Source organism: Micromys minutus, assembly GCF_963924665.1.
Source record: "Micromys minutus genome assembly, chromosome: 7".
Classification (NCBI taxonomy): Eukaryota; Metazoa; Chordata; class Mammalia; order Rodentia; family Muridae; genus Micromys; species Micromys minutus.
The window spans coordinates 940,365-961,126 of record NC_137976.1 but is presented as its reverse complement, the minus strand read 5'-3'; the positions used below and the strand labels follow the sequence as shown (position 1 = coordinate 961,126).

The window sequence follows — 20,762 nt, the reverse complement described above, 5'->3', positions numbered from 1 at the left end:
AGTGTTTCTGGAAGATCAGACAGCTAAAGACTAAGACTAACAATGGGTATGTGCTAAGGGTAAGGAGTAGACACATGGAAACTGGGGAATGAGAGGCTGGAGTGGCTAGAATTGGACATGTATGTATGTGTGTATATATATATATATATATATATATATATATATATATATAGAGAGAGAGAGAGAGAGAGAGAGAGAAATATAATCTTGAATGATTGCTTATTTATAAATGAAATAAAATATAGTAGAAATAAGTGACCATCAATGACCAGTTCAGAAGATGCTCTTTTGTGGAGACAAATGGGGCCCATGAAGCTTTCCTTGGGAGTCTTTGAAGCAATGCTGGACTGTTAACACAGCTGTGTGGTAGATGCAAAGGTTACAAATGGAACAAGAGAAAGAAGATGATCATTCTATTTTTTTCCATGATTAACCTAAGTACAGATGAAAGAAACCTAAGAAAGAGGGCTGGGTATATGACATTTCCTGGTGTGCGAAGTTTTCTTGCTATTCTGAACCTCAGATCTACAACACTAACCTTCTTCTTCCCCACTCCCTGCCCCCAAGCCCTTTAGTCTAATACATTCTATATCCAAGTCTGAACTAATACATGGTTTTGGTTTCAGACAAGTTTGCATCATGCTTGACCCAAGCCATACTCTGTTCTCAGGGTAACAGTGAGGCAGGAAAGAAATTCTTATATAAACCCTTGCCCTCACATCCTGGAGCATCGTGGGAATTTCCTGAGAATTTTCATATTCATGAAACTTAATTATAGCAAAATTGCCAATCTGTAAAATATGTCTGCATTTGAACACTACTTTCAAGTCTGAAACAGAGCAAGGAGACAACAGCCCCCAGGAGATTCCAGCAGTTTGCATGGAGAAGCACAAGAGGGAGCAAGGTGGGGTAAGGTGGGAGGAGAAAAAAATACAAATGCATCCAGAGCGGCTCTATTTACCCAGAAAACTAAAAGTCCTAATCAGAGGAAGGATCTTATGATGACCCTGTAATCAACCATGATATTCAACTTCTGAATAAACCGTTAGCTAAAGTCACCAGTTTAAGACATTAGCCCTAAAGACTGCACAGATTTTATCTCCCTGACTGAGGAAAAGGCTGCCAAGACTAGAAGTACACTGTCTGCTCTGATAACAGGAAGTGGAATGGGAGGTATCGAAGCCCCTTCAGTCATCAAGGTGCAAAGCACGCCTTGGAGAAGAGGAAAAAACATCTGAAATTCCCAGGAATCTGTGCTTCACCAGCATATGGACAGGATGATCCATTGGGTCTGCTATGTGCAGAAACAATGTTTCTAATCCTTTGTAAAACTGGAGTAATTAGGTTGTAGTGCAGCTGTGATTTCCTACCAGAGAAGTAGTTATAACCTGAGCCTAGCACATGGTTCACCCCAACCCCCGACTTTCAAAGACACCTAGGTAAAGCTCTGGACCAAGGCTTATGTGCTGTAGGTGAACTTGAAACTCTGGAGACAATCCCCCTTGAGCTCCTCTTTCTGTCTATGCCAAGAGCTCACATTTGGCTGTAACTGAGGGTTTAACCATAGAACAGCCATGCTGAGTACAAAGCCTTCCCCACAAGCTTAAAGTAAGAAGGATGAATGAAACACAGTGGATGATATTTTTGGACAGGTGATCCTCCCACAATTTATAGTTAACAGACAGAAAACCGGGATGCACTGGAAACCTAAACAACAACAACAACAAGGAAAAGAGATGAGACCAAATCCAGTGCTCTGCAGAGACCAATCAACCCCACACGGTGTGATATGAGAACAGTGGCAAAAGCAGCAGCTCCCTCTCTGAACTGACTGGGTATTGAGTTCACAGCCTCCGCCTTTTGTTTGTGACTTCAAAGTACTGTAGGAGCTGGGTGGGTGCAAGGATATACCCTCCCTCCATGAAAATTGTCAGGCTCAGAGGTCCCACACTGAATGAGAGGCAGAATTCAGCCACAAAACTGCTTTGAGAAAGAGGGGAGAGAACACCTGGTTCATTGCTGAACAGCAACCTGGGATGCCAACAGTAGGCCACAGAGTGTCTGGATTCATGCGATCTCAGCAGAAATGGCAGCACACAGCTTCAGTCTTTCATTTGCAATCCCAGCACCCAAAGGAACATCATCAATAACAAAGTGTTCTCTTGCCTCCCCTTCACAGAAGAGTGGGCGCATAGGAACAGAGAACACCATGGGGTTCCAGAGGGTTTCAATCAGAACCAAAAGTCCAAATTCTGTTTCAGAAATGCTGAGTCCTTGATAGTCAGAAAGTGTCGCTGGAAGAGCGTGGAAAACATGCACACAATGGTGTGAAGACAGAGGCACATCTGGCTAAAGTCCAAGAAACCAGAGAGACAGTTCCCAAGGTTGGCATTAGGGCTGAGAGCAAGTATTGTGCGCTGACCAAGAGTACTTCTCTCCTTGGCAGTCAGGAGAGCTAGAAAATGAGATGCCTGTGACCCCAAACAACCACCACAACCAGAAATGCAGAGAAATGCCCCAAACTGACTTCAGGTCACTAAGTGGAGAAGGCGCTCACAGGGAGCCAATCACAATAACTGGGTTAAGTCAGTCCCAGAGAGATACCATGTCTCTTGTCTGTCATAGATTTTACATAGATTTGCAAATGCATAAGTGTACAGACTCCATGAAAGCAAAAGTCAAGAGCAAAGGGGAGGAGTGGAGGAGAAGGGGGGGGGCAGGGTGCAGGGATCAGCTCAAAGTATAGTATATGCTTGGAAATGGCCTCAGTAAGCAGCATGATCAAAGAAAGAACCCAAGGCAGCGCCAACTTGTTGCAGATCTGCCTCCCTGCAGACCCTCTTAGCTTGGGTTTCTAAGGACCCTCTCTCCATCAAAGTCCCACCCTTGGCCCTGAGACTCTTAAAAATGTAGGACATTTTGCGTTATGGTTTTTGCAGCAAAATTGAGCAGCTTTGATTTGAAAGCATTAATAAGCCTCCTAAAATTACTCTTAAGCATGTAAAATATCATCCATATACATTTAAAGAAACATACCAATAGATCACTCCCATAGCTTCCAGATTCACAAATATATCCTAAAACACACATAGAAATGTCAGTGGGATAGTACTTCTGTCAACATTATTTATGAAAAGCAAATTAATTAAACTGACAAAATAAAATATAAATATTGGAATCTATACCAGACTTGGTGGGCATTTTAATTTGTTTTACCTGACTCTTTGTATTAATTAATTTGTGTGTGTGTGTGTGTGTGTGTGAGAGAGAGAGAGAGAAAGAGAGAGAGAGAGAGAGAGAGAGAGAGAGAGAGAGAGACAGAGACAGAGACAGAGAGAGACAGAGAGACAGAGAGAGACAGAGACAGAGAGTGAGACACAGAGAGAAAGATGTGGAGGTCAGAGGCACACCAGGTATCAATTCTGAATTCTCCCTGCTGCAGAAGGCTAAACAGATTTCTGTTGTTTTTTCATACTGCACAACAGGCTAACTGGGCGGCAAGCTTTCAGGGATTCTCCTGCCTCAGCTTTCCATGTCCCCACAGGAACACTGGGGTCATTGCCTTTGTGTTACAAGTCCAGCTTTATGAGAGAGTTCTGGGGATTTAATTCATTGGGTGCATGGAGTGCTTTACCACTGAGCCATTCCCTGACTCCCTTTTCTTTTTGTTAAAGATGTATTGATTCAACACTGAGAACAACAGCCCCTGAATGCCTGTTGCTGTTGGTCTAGACCAGGAGAGTAGAGACAGAACCTCCAACCAGAAAGATTTTCTAATTAAAACTTAAATTTCACATTCGTTTAAAGTATGTTCTTCAGGTCAGGAAGAAAACTGACTTTTCTGTTTTATTTTGTTTACAGAATCCAGGCTCTTTGGTATAAGTACCGAATGCAGCTTGCTGATATACAAACAACAGACTAAAACTGTCCAAGGTTCGCATTGGCTTCTTGAAAGGTTTTAATCCTGGGATCTTTAAAAGAAATGTTTTTATTATTACATTTAAATTTTGCATATTTTCTCTCTCTCTCTCATGTGTGTGTGTGTGTGTGTGTGTGTGTGTGTGCATATGTGTGGATGTGTATGTGTGTGTGTACATGTGTGTATTTGTGTATGTATATATGTGTGTATGTATGTGTGTGCATGTGTATGTGCATATGGGGGAGTCTGTCTTTCAGATATCAAGATTATTGTTGCCTCTATTTGGAGAGATGGCTCAGCAGATCTTAACTGCAACTGCTTCTCCAGAGGACCTAAGTTCAGTTTCTAGCACCCACATGATAGCTCACAATCACCTGTAATTCCAGTTCCAGGGGATATGGTTCTTTTTTCCAGACTCTGGAGGTATCAGACACATACATGGTGCACAGGCATGCATGTAGCCAAAATATTCATACACATAAAATGAAATAAATCTTTACAAAAGATTATTGCTACTAAGAATCTCCAGCTCTCTTCTCTCCTGCCATGTGTACATTTGAAGAATAAATATTAGATAGAATCCCGATTAGACAGGATTCACTTAGTTCACAGACAGAGGTGTGATGTGGGTCTTATCTTGGGGTCTGTAGAGAACTTATCCCCAAGGCATGGATCGGCTGCCAAAGCCCTGGTTATCCAAAGGAAACCAGAGAGAACTGGGGCCATCAGCAAGCCAGAGGGGTGCTCCTGTAAGCTCCCTTTCTAGGAGGGTCTCTGGAATTCTTTGATGCTGCTGGGCCTGCAGGTTTCTATGCCCAAAACATTCAGTACATTATCCAATAATTCTGTTAGTTCTTGCCTATCATGTGTAAACAAGAGTCTTTCTTAATACAACTTACTGCCCAAAACATGCTGGAGGGGAAAAACATAGTCCTTTTGTGTTTGTAGGTTTATGATTATTCCATCTGATCAAAATATAATCAGGCTGCAAAGACTCTGCATATATGATATGTGCATATTCTAAGCCAAGCTTCTATTCCTCTGTGTCAGGCTCTACCTGGGATGTTTCTGTCCCTTTATCTATCCACCCCATGATTAAAGCAGTAGACTGTTGTAATGGGCCATGAAATACCTTTCCATAGCAACCACATTTCTGCAGAGCTAGGGGTGAGACCCGCAGGGAACATGGACTTATATGGGAGGTGTCTTCACCTGCTTCCTGTTGCTATGACTTATTGCTACAGATGGAGTAATTTGCAGAAAACTAGTTCATTCTCCCACATCCCAGGGCCGAGAAGTCTGAGACTGGGGAACAGCACTTAAAAAAACTGTTACTTGCAATGGGAGAGTTGGCTGGACTCTGAGTACCACATAACTTGATATCAAGCTTGATTACCTATATCTGTGTGTCTTTTGTAACTTCATCTAGTCTTCATGTGTGCCCATGTTCATTTATGAGTAAGTACATGTTTATGTGCAGTGTATATACACAGAGGTTACCATGCAGGCTAGGCTCTGGTCAGTAAGATGTGGGATTTTTCTGTTTTCATCTCCCTGGCAACAGGAAAACATATAAGTGCCGTTACACCCAGTATTTTACATATGTTCTGGGGATTGAACCCTGGTCCTTGTGCTTGAAACACATACATGGATCTACCTCCTGGGCCAACACTCCATTTTTTTCCATATCTTCATGATGGGCCTGAATAATTTATGGAATAGAAAACACTTAGCAACCTGGAGCTCAATGTTCAACAATCCCATGATAAACAGACATGGGAGCGATATGTGTCTAGGAGCATTGCATGATTAGTCTAATATCCTACACCAGATGCCCAAAGAGTAATTAGCACATGCAGACCCTGCCATGCATTCAATAAGAAAATGTTCTCGGAGTTCACACTATACTGGAGCTGCTGCCGTCAGCACCCACACACGTGAATCCAGCTCTGGAGCTGAAGCTCCTGCCTAAGGCAAATTTCACCGGGGCACCACGGAGTTAAAGACCACACAGACCATGAGAACTGCCACCAGTTTTCCTCAGATGTCATTACAATCCCAATGTCCACATCTATAACATTTAAAAAACTTTTCCTTGTGGCTTGTTGTTTTCAGTATGTTGCTGAATGAATACTAGTCCAAAAAGCTCTGAATAACCAAGAAACAATTCACAGACCGTATGATGCTCAGAAGGAAGGCCAGAATGTGGATGCCTCATTCCTTCTTAAAAGGGAGAACAAAACACTCATGGGAGGAAATACAGAAACAAATACTGGAGCAGGGATTGAAGAAAAGATCACTCACAAACTACTTCACCTGGGGCTCCACCCCATATGCAGCCACCAAACTCAAGCACTATTGCTGATGCCAAGTAGTGCTTACTGGCAAGAGTCAGATATAGATGCCTCCCCAGAGGCTCTTCCAGAGTCATACAGATACAGTTGAGGATGCTTGCAGCTAACCATTGGACTGAACACAGGGACCCCAATAAAGGAGCTAGAGAAAGGACCGAAGGACTTGAAAGGGTTTGCAACCCCATACGAAGAACAACATTATCTATCAACCAAACCCATCACAGCTCCCAGGGACTAAAACACCAATCAATGAGCACACATGGAGAGACCCATGGCTCCAGCTGCATATGTAGCAGAAGATTGTATTCTCTGGCATCAATAGGAGGAGAGGCCTTTGGTTCAGTGAAGGAGTGTTTTCCCAGTGTAGAGGAATGCGAAGGCACTGAGGCAGAGAGGGTGCAACTTCTTGGAAGCAACGGTAGGGGTGTAGAAGTGGGGGGGGGGAGGAGGGATAATGTAAATACAGAGAACATCCAATTAAAAAAAGATAAAAACAAACAAACAAAAAGTAACTCCAATTGGCTCAAGAATAACATTCTTCTGGGTTTGTGTTGTTTTGAGGTAAATTTTCCTCTCACACTCATACTCTTTTACCTCTGAGTCCTGTGTACTGAAATAAAGGGTATGAGGTATCATGTCTAGCTCATTCACATTCTTTTAACTTGCACTAGAGTAAGATTTTATGATTTTAAGTTTGTTTATAAACTTATGTCACCATGTCATACTGTTCCTTAACTAAATCTTTATGTCAAAATCAGCTTCCTTGTATACTTATTTAACCTGAAAATGTGTCATTAAAAAAATGTTACCCTTCATGATGGTTGGTGTTTGTTTTTGTGTTTGAGTCCATTTGCTGCAAGCTAGGGTCACCTGGAAAGAGGGTAACTCAACTGAGAAAATGCCCCCATCAGATTACCCTATAGGCAAGCTTATGGTGCATTTCCTTGGTTAATGATTGATGTAGGAGGAACTTGCCCTCTGTAGGTGGTGCTACTCCTAGAAGGTAGCATGAGTGCTATAAGAAAGCCAGCTGAGCAAGCCATAGGGCGCAAACCAGTAAGCAGCACTGCTCTGTGACTTCTAAATCAGCTCCTTTCCCGACTTCCCCAGTGATAAGACTGTGGTCAGGACGTGGAGCCAAATACACCCTTTCTCCTCATGCTTCTCTTGGTTGTGGTGTTTATCCCAGTGATAGAAGGCACACTAGAATATACTTTATTGACGCCCCTGTGTGTGTGTGTGTATGTGTGTGTGTGTGTGTGTGTGTGTGTGTATGTATGCAAATATGCTATGGCATATATGTGGAGATTGGAGAACAACTTGCATTTTGGGTCCCAAGGATAGAACTCTGTTGTCAGGCTTGGTGACAGTTACCTTTAAATAGAGCCATCACTATGGTCAAAGATGATTATTTTTAATTTAATTGTGGCTCACCTTAGAAAACCAACCCTTTATATACTGGAATTTCAGCATTCCTAACTAGCATAAAAGCAAAGCTTCTTTTAATTCACTTTCAGTTGTTTTTAAATTGATATTCATAATAAGCTGCCCACACTGGTGGTATGCCAACTGTTTATGTTAGCCACAGACTCTGGAAGTTCATCGACAACGGGGACTTATCACTCGGGGTTCCTTCAGCTTGTCATTTAGAACATTTCAGAGACATTAAAGAATAGTGTGGCTAGAATCAAGCACTATCTGTCTACTATTCGTCAGCCACCAATGCTCCCCATTGCTGCTCTGTGGACTCAGCTACAAGCAATGCTGTGCATCTGCGGAGACAGCTTCATCTGTAAGGTGAGGGCTTTGGAAGCATACAAGCACCAGGTTTGGTGCCATATATTTTTCAACTCCAAAACTGGGCAGGCAGAGACAACTGGATCACTAGGGCTTGACGGTGGGCCAGCCTAGCCCATTTAAGGTCAGACCAGAAAGAGAACTAGTCTCAAAAGAAGAAGAGAAGATGAACAGGGCTCTGAGAATAAAACACCTGAGATTGTCTTCTAGTCTTCACATCAATGCACACATGTGAGTACATACCCACACATACATGAAACAAAGACATGCATGCCAACACACACATACATGAACCAAAGACATGCATGCCAACACACACATACATGAACACAGACATACACACAAATACATATACACACATATGTGAGCAGATAGACATGCGCACATGTAAACACACACATACATGAACAGAGACATACAGACACATACATGAACAGAGACATACAGACACATACATGAACACACAGACATGAACATACAGACATGCACACATAGACATAGACGCACACACACACACATACACACACACAGATTCTGCATCTTTACTAACTACTTTCTGCTGCTTTCAGGCCAACCCTTACACATCATTTCATGGCTTGGCTTCAGAGAGTGTTGATGGGTATTATTTGTTCAGTGTTCAGTCACTGCTGTTACACACTCACTGTCGAACACTTGTCCCTGACTGCACTCACGTGTTTGTCCACATCAGTCTGTCAGTAAAGCCAGGTCTGCAGGCTAGAGTCCACAGGAGAAACAAAATCAATACCTCTTTGAATTAATCATGCAGCCATCTGATAGGATTATGGGTGCATGAGGTGGAGCAGATGTGCAGAACACATGTGCTTTTCTTTTCTCATAGTCTTTCCTTCATTTCCCCAGGCCACTCTCTGCACTCTTGTCATTGATTTCCAATACTTGACTCTTATTCCCAGTTTCTGTCTCACCCAATTCTGCCCAGAAAGGATCTGAGAGATTCAGAGACTCAAATGTAAATCAATGTTTAAATGCTGGTTTTAGGGTGGCTAGAAATAAACTAAGCTTGCTGTCCTTTAGTCTAATAGTAGTAAGGTGATGTACATGAGGTCTGTGTGTGTGTATGTGTATGTATATGTGTGTTGTATATATGCGTGTGTGTGTGTGTGTGTGTGTGTGTGTGTGTGTGGTATATGCATTTATGTGTGTTTATTGTTATGTATGTGTTTACATGAATGTATGTTTTTGTGTGTGTGTGTTTGTGCTCTGCATATATAGGCATATGCTTATGTGTGTTTATATATATTCATGTGTGTTTGAATGTGTGCTTTGTTTATATATGTAGTGTATACATAGAACACTTATTTCTCCTGAATTGGTGGCAAGTGTAATGTTAATAACACATTTAGAAAATCTCTGTAGATGATGTAAAAATGACCTGCAAGGACAGGACACACTTCCTCCAGTGCTCCATTATTTTTAGGAGAACAGGTATTTTGCAAACCTTGAATCTGGGACAATGCTGTCTAAAGAACCCTCCTTATTTGGAAACCATCACTGCAGAGACACATCATGCAAACCTGGCCCGTGTGCCCTCTGGCACTCCACCAAGGAGTTGGGCCTGGCTGTGTTCCCTTCTGGAAAATGGCCCTGCTCAATTTCAAGTTCATTTGGCTTTTTCAATAATAGGGTTTCAATTTAAAAGGATAGCAGTGCTGAGAACTAAAAATGTCACCATCTAATTAAGGCATGGGGGTGCTCAGTACTCCTTTCTCTCCTAATATTATCTGTGGTCTCAAAATGACTCCACAGAGGCTCTTCATAAAACCCTTTCTTTTCCTGGTGTAGGAACAATTGCCACAAGAGATGCTGTGGGAACAGAAGGACAAAGGAAGGCTGCAGAAAATGAGCAAAAAACATCAAGAGCAAGGGAGAAATGAAGAGAGCCTGGAAGGCTCACAGGCAGTTTAGTTGAAAACAAAAGGCTACAACATTTGCCCCCTGCCTGCAAGTTTCCCTGAGCATGAATCTATGCGGTCTATGCACATGTAAAGAGGGAGTTATTTATTGCCAAGAGGTGGCCCAGTGGAAGAGAAGCACAGAAGGCTGAAAGGTCATGACACTTGGGCGCTTGTTAGCTTTTTAACAAGCCGCTATCCCATCAAACTCATTACTTGCCCATGCACCCCTTATACAAAGCAAACTCAGGAAGCATTCGCCTATGAAAGTAAATGCTGAATCATCTGTGAACTTCCAACTGCCATTTGATATGTTATCAAATGGCATTCTATATATTTATGCATATATCCATCTACTAGTTTACCCAAAACAAAGCTCAGGAAAGTCCCAGAAGCTGGGGGAGGGGGAGAAAGAATGCAAAATCTGTAGATAGGGAAGAGTCTGTGGAATGTTGTCTTCTGGACAGGACCTTTATACTTTGGCTTCATGGCCTCTATGGTCTCCAATACAAGTTTTGTACAAGGTTGGACCTGTAAACATTTTACCCTGGCTGTGGGAAGGGTTCACGAGAGCCAGCTCTCTCAGAGGCCATTTGCAGTTAATGGTTGCATGGGAAGAGAAATAATTTTCTTCATGTTTGAATAAATAACCTCCCTACCGTGATCATACAAGCAACCATAATTAAGTGGTGTCCACTCACATACACAGGGACACATACAAACACAGATACACCGACACACACACACAGACACAGACAGATACAGACACACAGAGACACATACAAACACATATACAGACATACATACACAGACACATACACAGAGACACACAGACACACACATACACATACACACATACAAACACATACACATGACTTACTGTTGAGAATGATCTTAGCACATGGGGGAGGGGCTAAGAGCAGGTATTGGCTGGTAAAGAAGATATGTTCTTCAAATTGATATTAAAGCTATCAAATACTAAATAAAGACATTAAAATAAACAGCATAAGATATGATGATGGGGGCTGGAGAGATGGCTCAGTGGTTAAGAGCACTGACTGCTCTTCCAGAGGTCCTGAGTTCAAATCCCAGCACCCACATATTGGCTCACAACCATCTGTAATGATGTCCTCTTCTGGTGTGTCTGAAGACAGCTACAGTGTACTTATATATAATAAATAAATGAACCTTTAAAGATATGATGATAGACATACAAATGTCTCTGCATTGATTGTCATTAAATATTCAATCTAATTGTAATTAGATTAAATTATTATACCTCATGAAAAAATGTACAATTATATATCAATAAAATGTTAAATAATAAAAATATATTATCTTTGCTTAGGTAATTTTGTGTATTCGCTTTTCCCTTACATAACATACTTCCAAAGCCATTGATCACATTGCCTTCAAAACACAAATACCCCAAATACACCAAATATCCAGAGTTCAATTCAGCTTGGTTCATGTGCTTGTAAATATCTTTCTTACTTTAATAAGTCCCCACCTTATGACTCAATACTGTTATAAATGGCAGGTCACTCAGCTGGTGATGTTATTTAGAGGCGAGCTCTCTGGGGCACCTGATGAGTTTTCAATGCAGCTGTGATTAAAGGCTGATGTGTGGGTGTGACACCGTGGAAGCTGCTGTGCCATCTGACCCAACACATTCCTGTGCACCCGCACTCCAAATCACCCATGATGGTTAAAGCAAAAAAAAAAATTCTGTTTCCTTTCGTGCCTGTTTGATGCTAACTTTCTACCATCTGATTTATATTCAGGAAGCACTGAAGTCTGAGGGTGTTCCTTATGAAATTCCTGTACTCTACCAGCTCACACTATCCTGGTTCAGTGTCAAGACAGGGTGGTTCCTGATCACTCACCCTCAAGAGCCTCTGCAACCTTTGTATTTTGACAACTCTTTTAGGTTTTCCCTGTTTTAACAAGCGCCTCACAGGCAACTGGCTTTATGTCCCAGAAGCCCCATTCATGACACCTTACCCATCAAGTAGTGCTGTTTTTATAAAGGGTGTGGTGATATAGGTCCGGGATGTAGCTTAGTTGGTAGGGTACTTGCCTAACATATTTGAAGTTGTGGGTTTGAGCCCCAGCACCTCATAAACATAGGAATGCACTCCTGTAATCTCGGAAAGATTAGGAGTTCACGACCATCTTTGGTTACATATGGGGCTTGGGACACCTGTTTCTTACATGAAGATCCATGCATGTCAGGGACAGAGCAGGATAGAGAAATTTCCCTGTGGACAGACTGAGGCTGACCACATGTTCACTGAGAAGAAGCAAAAATGTTACCTTTCAGATAATGACCTTTGGGAATACATGCAAGTCTTTTTGAGGCTGGATGTATTTTGGATTACAGCCACTGTGCCCATTCACCTTCTTAGCAATGATGTTTATATTAAAAATGCTACTGTGGGAGGTATCAAACCCCTGAGCCATCAACACAAAGAAGTTGTGTGGTACAGAAGGAGACAGTGGCTCCAAGATTGCTGCTGTTAGAGAGGTCAGCTCACATGGTGGGCATGCTGAAGTTGTCTGGGAATGGGGACTTCAAATGGTCCTGTCACCCTGCCCAGTAAGGGTGGTTGGTCACTTGCCTCAACTGTATAAATAAATGTAGTTTGATCTGGATACCCTACCCCTGAAACCCTGGCCCAACCAGCAGTATGTACTTTCTGCTGCTCGTTTTAGTTTGCCCTGTGTGGCTTGAGGGGACTGAGGCTCCAGTTTGGTTATCCTCTCAGAGCCTTGGGCTTCTTCTCTCTGCTGGCTCTTCCCCCTAGTCCCTCCCTTTTAATGGTCTCAGCATGGGTGTGACCAACTGTATTCCAGACCCTCTGAATTCTAACAAGTGACCAAAGCTGACCTGATCTTAGGGATCCTTAACACATGCATAGAGTATCCTGGGAGATTATGTCTGAAAAGGGAGTGATTCAGACAGCCAAGATTAAGAAGGGGATAAGCATAGAGTTCCTGTCTTCAGCTTCCTGTCCTTGTCCTATTGATGCCAGACAAGGCCATTCTCTGCTACATATGTGGCTGGAGCCATGTGTACTCTTTGGTTGGTGGTTTAGTCCCTGAGAACTCTGGGGGGTCTGGTTGGTTGATATTGTTGTTCTTCCTATGGGGTTGCAAACTCCTTCACTTCTCCTTCAGTCCTTTCTCTAACTCCTCCATTGGGTTCCCTGTGCTCAGTCCAATGGTTGGCTGAGAACATCCACTTCTGTATTTGTCAGGCTCCAGCAGAGCCTCTCAGGAGACAGTTATAATAGGCTCCTGTCAGCATGTACTTCTTGGCATTTGTAATATCATCTGAGTTTGGTGTCTGTATATAGAATGGATCCTCAGGTGGGGCAGTCTCTGGATGACCTTTTCTTCAGTCTCGGTTCCACACTTTGTCCCTGTATTTCCTTTAGACAGGAGCCATTCTGGGTTAAAAATTTGGAGATGAGTGGGTGGCCCCATCCTCCAACCAGCAGCCTTGCCTAACCTCTGGATATGGGCTCTACAGGTTCTCCCTCTCCTTTGTTAAGCATTTCAGCTAATCTCATCCCTGTTGGGTCCTGGGAGCCTCTTGCTTTCCTGGAATCTAGGACTTTTTGGTGGCTACCCCCCAGTTCCCCATTCCCCATTGCTACACCCCTCTGTTCAAATTCCTGACCCTCTGCATATCATCCCCATCTCCTCCCATATCTGATAAGAGCACTGTCATGGCTGTGTCTTGTGGCCCTGCTTCTGTGGTTTGGGAATCTGCCCTGCAATGAATAACTTTCAGCATAGAGAGTAAAGTTCCTCCTCTCAGAAGGACACGCTGCTTTGTTACTCAGGGTCTTTGGACCTACTTGTTTGAGGACATCAAACCCAGCTGCTGACAATACACAGCCCCATCTTGGGGTCCTTAGGAAACTGAGCAGAATCACAACTGGCCTGGTTCCAATCATACTTGGGGAGATGGAATACAGGCAGCCAGTTCCGAGAGCAACAGGCTCAGCTTAATGTAATGAATGGCTTTCAAGTAGAAGTTCTTCCCTCTCCTCTCAGAGCTTTCTCGGGGAGCAGGCCCAGCATGCCACACACACCATACCCCACTCAAACCTTCTGATTCCAGACCCTGCATTGAACCCTGTGCTTTTTGTGCTGTGAATGACACTCCTGTTTGCTAAAGGTAAATGTAAGTGAAATTAGATGACATACATGGGTAAAATCTGGTCAGGGAACCCCCGCCCCACGAAGTTTAAACTGGTTCCTACCCGCCCCACTAAGGGTTCCTACACATTCCTTTCCAATGCTTCTTTCACACAGCGATGACCCAGCACATTTGAAACCAAACATGAGGTTTGCCGATGACAGTTTCATCCTTACATTACATGAATAATGACCTCATTACCCCTTTGACTCCAGGATGTTCTGGTTGCCAACAGGATAAGAACCCACACAGCAAACTAGCAGACAGTCCTGAGAACACTCAGCACTAGCTATAAAATTAAACTCTCGGTGCCAAGAAGAGAGCTGTTGTTCCAAGACAGATACCGTCACAAAGCATACATACCCCTAGACCCCCACCATGGTACAGTGCTTGACCCAGCATCTCTCCTTCAATAAAAATATGGATTCTATTCAAGCTACTCTCAGCACAGCTTGGTAAGATATGCTGAAGGGAAGCCTTTCCTAATTTGCTCTACTGTAGCTATCTTTTAATTATTCTCCCTTCCTCCTAAAATGCAAAGGCTTTCTTACATAATTCCATTTTCTAGAACTTTCCCTCACTTCCCCAGGCAACTTTTTCTGTGACCCGAAACCTTTGTCCATTTTTTGACTGTCCGTATGCTACTCTTCAAGCTCCTTCGGACAGAAACCATCTCTGAGGCATGTGAACAGAGGTTGCTTCTCTGAGTCATCCCCCCAGGTTACCTGTGACATCCAGACACAGTTTTGTCCCAAGCCCTACACAAAGGTTTGATGCAAGCTGCCAGTCTATGCCCTTTCTAATTCCATAGGGACAGCAAACCAACCCCCTTTATCCCGAATGTGGGAGGGAGAGAATCAGTTTTTAGATCTGTATTCATGGATCCTATCAGAGAAAGCTCTTGGGTCATCTCTAAACACAAGGGTTTTCAGCTAGAGAAACACTACAGAGGAAGAGAGCTGCTGCAGGGACGGTACAGTGTCTGCTTTTTCCACTTTCCAAATCTGGTCCCCTTTGGCTGCATCTTTGATGTTAGCATGCCTGAGCCCCCGGAGAGACTCTCACAACTTTATCAGCAGAAACAGAGATGGAGTGTCAGGCCCTCACATCACTGCCTCCCTCCATGGGAGGAAATTCTCAATGGGCACTATGAACAAAACTCACAAAGGAAGACAGGGTCATTGTTCTCTGGGATTGTGTCTTAGGGTTCTTGGCAGCAGCAATGATTCTGTGCACTTTGATAGCCAACCCACTGTATTTTTATGGGGCTACATTAATATTCAAAGGGCTTTTGCTGCTCTGCAAGACAAAGAGGCATTGAATTACGCAGGGAGCCCCTATGGCTCACTGCTCCTGTCTCAGAGATATAGAAAGACAGAGACTGCCATATTTATAAGGATGCAGGTTTGTGGTGGGTACCTGTCCTGTGCACACAGAACTCTAGCCTCCTATGTGCTCCATTAGGGTTTGAGGGCAGAGGCAGACAGCAATGGAAGCATCAGACAGTATGGCCTTTGAGGTAACTACAGGAGTCCTACCCTTAGGCCACCAAAGTATTCTTTGCAAAGATAATCTAAAAAACAAAAATGAACTTGTTCAAGCCCTGGATATTGGGAACTTCAAGAGTAAGAAGCAGAATTTGTCCCTGAGTGAGCCTCAGACCACCTGCAGCCTCCACCATCCCCATTTCCATCCCCTACCCCAGAGAATTTGGTTTTCACACAGTCCAATATGCAGCGAGTTTGTTGGGACAGATGTATCAGAGTTCCTTGGACCAGCCCAAATGAACAAAAGCAGTTGCCATGGATAGCCATCATGTTCTTGCCTCATGTGGAAATGCATCAATGATTAAAATTTTCCTTCATTGAAAAGCAATTTGGAGGGGCTGAGGAGACAGATGTTCAGTGACAAAAATCACTATCAGTGCAAATGTGTGGACCTGAGTTCTGATCCCCACATAAAGCTGGAGGCAGAAACCTGCATCTGTGATCCCAACACTCCTGGGAAGAGGCAGGGTAGGGACAGGAAAATCCATGGAGCTAGACTGGAGTAGGCAGCAACGCAGCTGTGAAAAAGAGACCTCGTCTCAAAGAAAATGTAAGGGGAGGACTTTCTGCTTCCCCTTGTAGAGGACAAACATCCAATTCCTTAGTCAAGATTCCCAAAGATCGTCTGGCCCACAGGTTTGCACAAACCTGATGCTCATATACTCTAAGACATTTGGCTGTTCTCTGGCTCCTAGGCACTCAGGGCAATGTCCCCCAGCATCCTGGATACTGCTCCTGTCACCTCCAGTGACTTCATGACCTTGTTCCCTCAGTGGGCCCATTGTGCCCACAAACACCAGTGGATCCTGTCACAGAGCTTCACCCCCTCCTACCTTTACTATCAGAGCTTAGTACAGGTCTGGAGCCTTGAGGCCATCAGCCTAATTAAAGGTCTGTTGAATTCAGAATGGATGACTAGATTCTGCCTCCAACTGGCCAGCATAGAAACAAATGATTGTTTATTGGTGGATTCCTTCAGAAGATAACATCCCAATGGCACATCTCCCTCCTCCCTTCAGGCCCACAACCCACTGACCTCATTACTGAACTTGTGATGAATTCCATAAGAACAAAGATGACGTGTCACTCTCAAGTGCAACATGGTAAGCCTCTCCCTCTTCCAGGGAAGATGCTGAGGCCTGAACTGGTTGTGTTTCTATGTGATGGTGAAATAGCCTTCAGTCCAGGCCTCACAGTGAGAGTGACAGTGAACATGCTCTAAACATTCTCCTCCTGAGATGAGCCTTTCCCTCCAGGGATATGCAATACTTAGTCATGTCAGCACAGGGTTCTCTCTCTCCCAGGACAATCTTTGCTTAGCTATGTCAATGTGAAGACCCCTTTTCTTCAATTCCGAAAAATAAATAAATATCAATATGTCCCCATTTGCCACACAGATTCTCTCTAAGAGAAGAGGTAAAAACCACAAATGTGGCCACACAGATGTGTGCGACCAAGTGCTTATTCTCATTACCACAATCATGTTCACTTCTGAAACTCAGCATTTTTCAGACCATAACAGATTATACGATTAATCAGTATCACATCAAGAACTTATCGTGCCCTGAGGTGTGAAGGTTTCGTGTTCTCTCTAGATCATTATTAAAGCCAGCCTTGGTGTCACAACCTTGTCATCCCAGCTATTGGAGAGGCTGAGGCAGGAGGATTGCAAATTCAAAGCCACCCATGACTAGCATAAAGAGGTTCTTCTCAAAATGAAAACCACAAAAGGGCTGGGGATGGAGTTGTATGGCAGGATAGTCACCAAGCACATGGGAGGTGTCTGCTCAATCACCAGCAAAGAAAACCAACCAACAGAAAAAGAAGCACAAAAATAAACAAACAAACTAAAACTACTGGTCTGTCCTGTAGTTCTTTGATGTATTTTTAAGATGATATACCTTCATTTTCATTAAGGTCTTTCAAGTGGCTGCTTAACATGAAGTGACATGTGACAGACTTCATCCAGGTAATTAAGAGGCAGAAACTAAAGCAAGGCATCTCCACAAAGGGCTGAGCTGCAGATTCTCTCTATGCCATAGGTATCAGGGACAGCACTAGAGAGTGAGTTAAGGGAGTGTGTGTGTGTGTTTGTGTTATGTATATGTAAGTGTATGTATGTGCATATGCATATGTGTATATAGTACAGGTATATATGTTTGTATGTGCACATATGCACATGTATATGCATGTATACATATGTGCACACTTCTTCATTGTACTGGTTCATAGAGACCACTAAGGACATAGTTGATTCTTGAACATCACAATGCACCATGCATGAAAATTTCCCCCAAAGAAACACAATATTAAGACACCAGAAGCCACTATGGAAGGAAACACAAGAGAGGAAACCTGATCATTTTACCCAGGTGGAGAGCACAGGGGAAAAAAACACAGCATCAATACTGGTGGTGGTAAATATACTGTGATCTCTCACAGACTGAGCTGGGCTGGAATTTCTAGACACCCAATACAGGTGAAAAGTTATCCCATACCAACATATGCTTCTGATCGAAACATAGATTCTCAGGACAAACAGGAGTTCAAGATCAGTGGTCTGACATGACTCTTACCACATTTGAGAGGACCAACTTACACAGAACAGAAACCAATGTTCTGTTTCCACACCCCAATTCCAGCATTATCAGCACGCCTGAACATCACCACACACTGTGTATCAGTGACATGTCTCAGGGACACAGTACTCAACTTACCTGTTCTTGAATGAAGAAACAAAACCTCAATTTCCCCATACAAGCTGGGGCTATGTGCATGGCACATGTAACTTACATGCCTACTCTTTAGTGAGTTGGAGATGGGACCACTACATACCAGCAGGTATGGTGACCACACCATAGGCATGCTACCAGGCATATTTGTAATATAGAGGCAACCAAGGTAATTTTGCCCTTTGATAAAATCACCCCAGGTGTCCTTCCTTACATCACACAGAAAAGGAGGCCATTCCAACCTCTATGCAGCCCCATGACATGCAGTGGCACTCGGCCTACCTGAGACAAGTGAAACCGTGTCTTTCTCCCATGAGACGACAGTGACGTACGCCTCCACCGAGGAGGGGATAATGCACTTGAACACCGCGACATTGCCTCTCATGGTTTTCTGGTCCTCCACACGGACTGTATAGGGCTCCCGTAAAACTGAAAGGCAGAGAGGACCCTTGGTAAGAGTCATAGAAAATAAACCCATTCTGGCCAAGGAGATATTGTTCTAAGGCAAACAGGGCTGGCACATGGATAGCAATTACATAGCACAGACACTAGAAAGAAATCAGCAAACATACTCATCTGTCTTTTATGGCCTAATTAAATATCCACTTCATTAGCAATATACTGTACCCTGCTCTAAAGGAAAGAGTCTAACCTGACATTGAACTGGAGCTTTAAGACAGTGGGGGTAGCGGGTGGAACTAGGGATAGCCACTAGAAAGTCCTAGACACCAGGGAAGCGAGAGGTTCCCAGGACCCAGTGGAGATGACATTAGCCAAAATTCCTAACAAAGAGGAGCTAGAACCTGTAGAGACCACCTCCAACAGTTAGGCATGGTACCCAGTAGAGAGATGGGGCCATCCACCCATCTCAAAAATTTTAACACAGAATTGTTGCTATCTAAAGAAAATATAGGGACAAAATAAACAGAGCAGAGACAGAAGGAAAGGGCATCCAAAGACTGTCCCACCTAGGGATTCATCCCATTTGCAGACACCAAATCCAGTCACTACTGCTGATGCCAAGAAGAGGTTGCTGACAGGAGCCTTCTATGGTTGTTCCCTGAGAGGTTCTGCCAGTACCTGACTACTACAGATGCAGATACTCACAGTCACCCATCAGAATAAGCCTGGGGACCCCAATTGGAGAGTTAGGGGAAAGAGTAATGGAGCTGAAGGTGATTGCAACACCATAGGAAGAATGATATCAACTAGCTGGATGCCCCCAGAGCTCCTTCCCAGGGACTAAACCACCAACCAAAGAGTACACATGGAGGGACTCATGGCTCCAGCTACATATGTAGCAGAGGATTGCTTCATCTGGTATCTGCCTAGACCCAGAAGAGAGCTGAGGTCTCATTTCCTAACTTGGTGGAAAGGGACTATAGAGAAAAGAGAGCTGATATAACTCAGTAGTGAAGGAGAACTTGAGCATTTCGAGAGAGCAGCAGACAGAGGCAAGGATGTGGGTAAGGATAAAAGAGAAAGAGGGGATGGGGCTCCTGAGCACCTGCAGGGACTCTGAGTCTCCTGTCTTGCTGTGCTTTGGAACCAAGCAACTTGTTCAAACCTTCAGGACACTCAGCTTCACAACTTACAGTTCATACCCCACAGTTCATACCACATAGCTCACACCTGGAGATATTTAACAGAAATAGAGTCAAGAAACCTAGTTCTATGTCAGCCAAGAAAAAGTAAATTCTACCTAGGAGATACAGGCAGCATCTTCACAACCTGCATGTCTTAGCCGGGGTGACTGTTATAATGAAACACCATGACCAAAGCAACTTGGAAAAGAAAGGGTCTACTTGGATTACACTTCCACACTGTAGTTCATCCCTGAAAGAAGCCAAGACAGGAACTCAAGTAGGAGGCAGGATCTAATGCAGAGGCCATGGAGAGATGCTCCTTGCTAGCTTGCTTCTTAATGCTTGCTCAGCCTTCTTTGTCATAGCACCTAGGACCACCACCCCAGAGATGGCATCACCAACATGGGCTGGGCCCTCCCCTATTAATAACTAATTAATGCCTACAGGCTTTTCTATAGCCTGATCTTATGGAAGCATTTTATCAATCAAGGTTCCCTCCTCTCAGATGACTATTGTTTGTGTCAAGTTAACGTAAATCTAGCTAGCACAATAGACCCCTTGTCAACTTGACACACAAACACATCACTGTTAAGCCACAATCTTTCTGTTTTTGTTCATTCCTACTAGTAAAAAAAATTAAAATATATAACATTTTTACAGTCTGATAATGTCCCACAGCCTTACAA

At 43.5% G+C, this 20,762-nt stretch overlaps 1 protein-coding gene across 2 annotated transcripts in view; it reads right to left on the bottom strand.

The window, feature by feature from the left end:
* The window catches only part of DSCAM (DS cell adhesion molecule), a gene marked incomplete at both ends in the record, with an annotated part of 537,449 nt that overhangs the window by 400,664 nt on the left and 116,023 nt on the right, over positions 1-20,762 (bottom strand). For both annotated transcript variants that reach the window (XM_080919460.1, XM_080919459.1), the window contains one exon: positions 18,773-18,919. In XM_080919460.1, the coding sequence (XP_080775586.1) occupies positions 18,773-18,919 (147 nt within the window). The remainder of the gene's footprint in view (positions 1-18,772; positions 18,920-20,762) is intronic.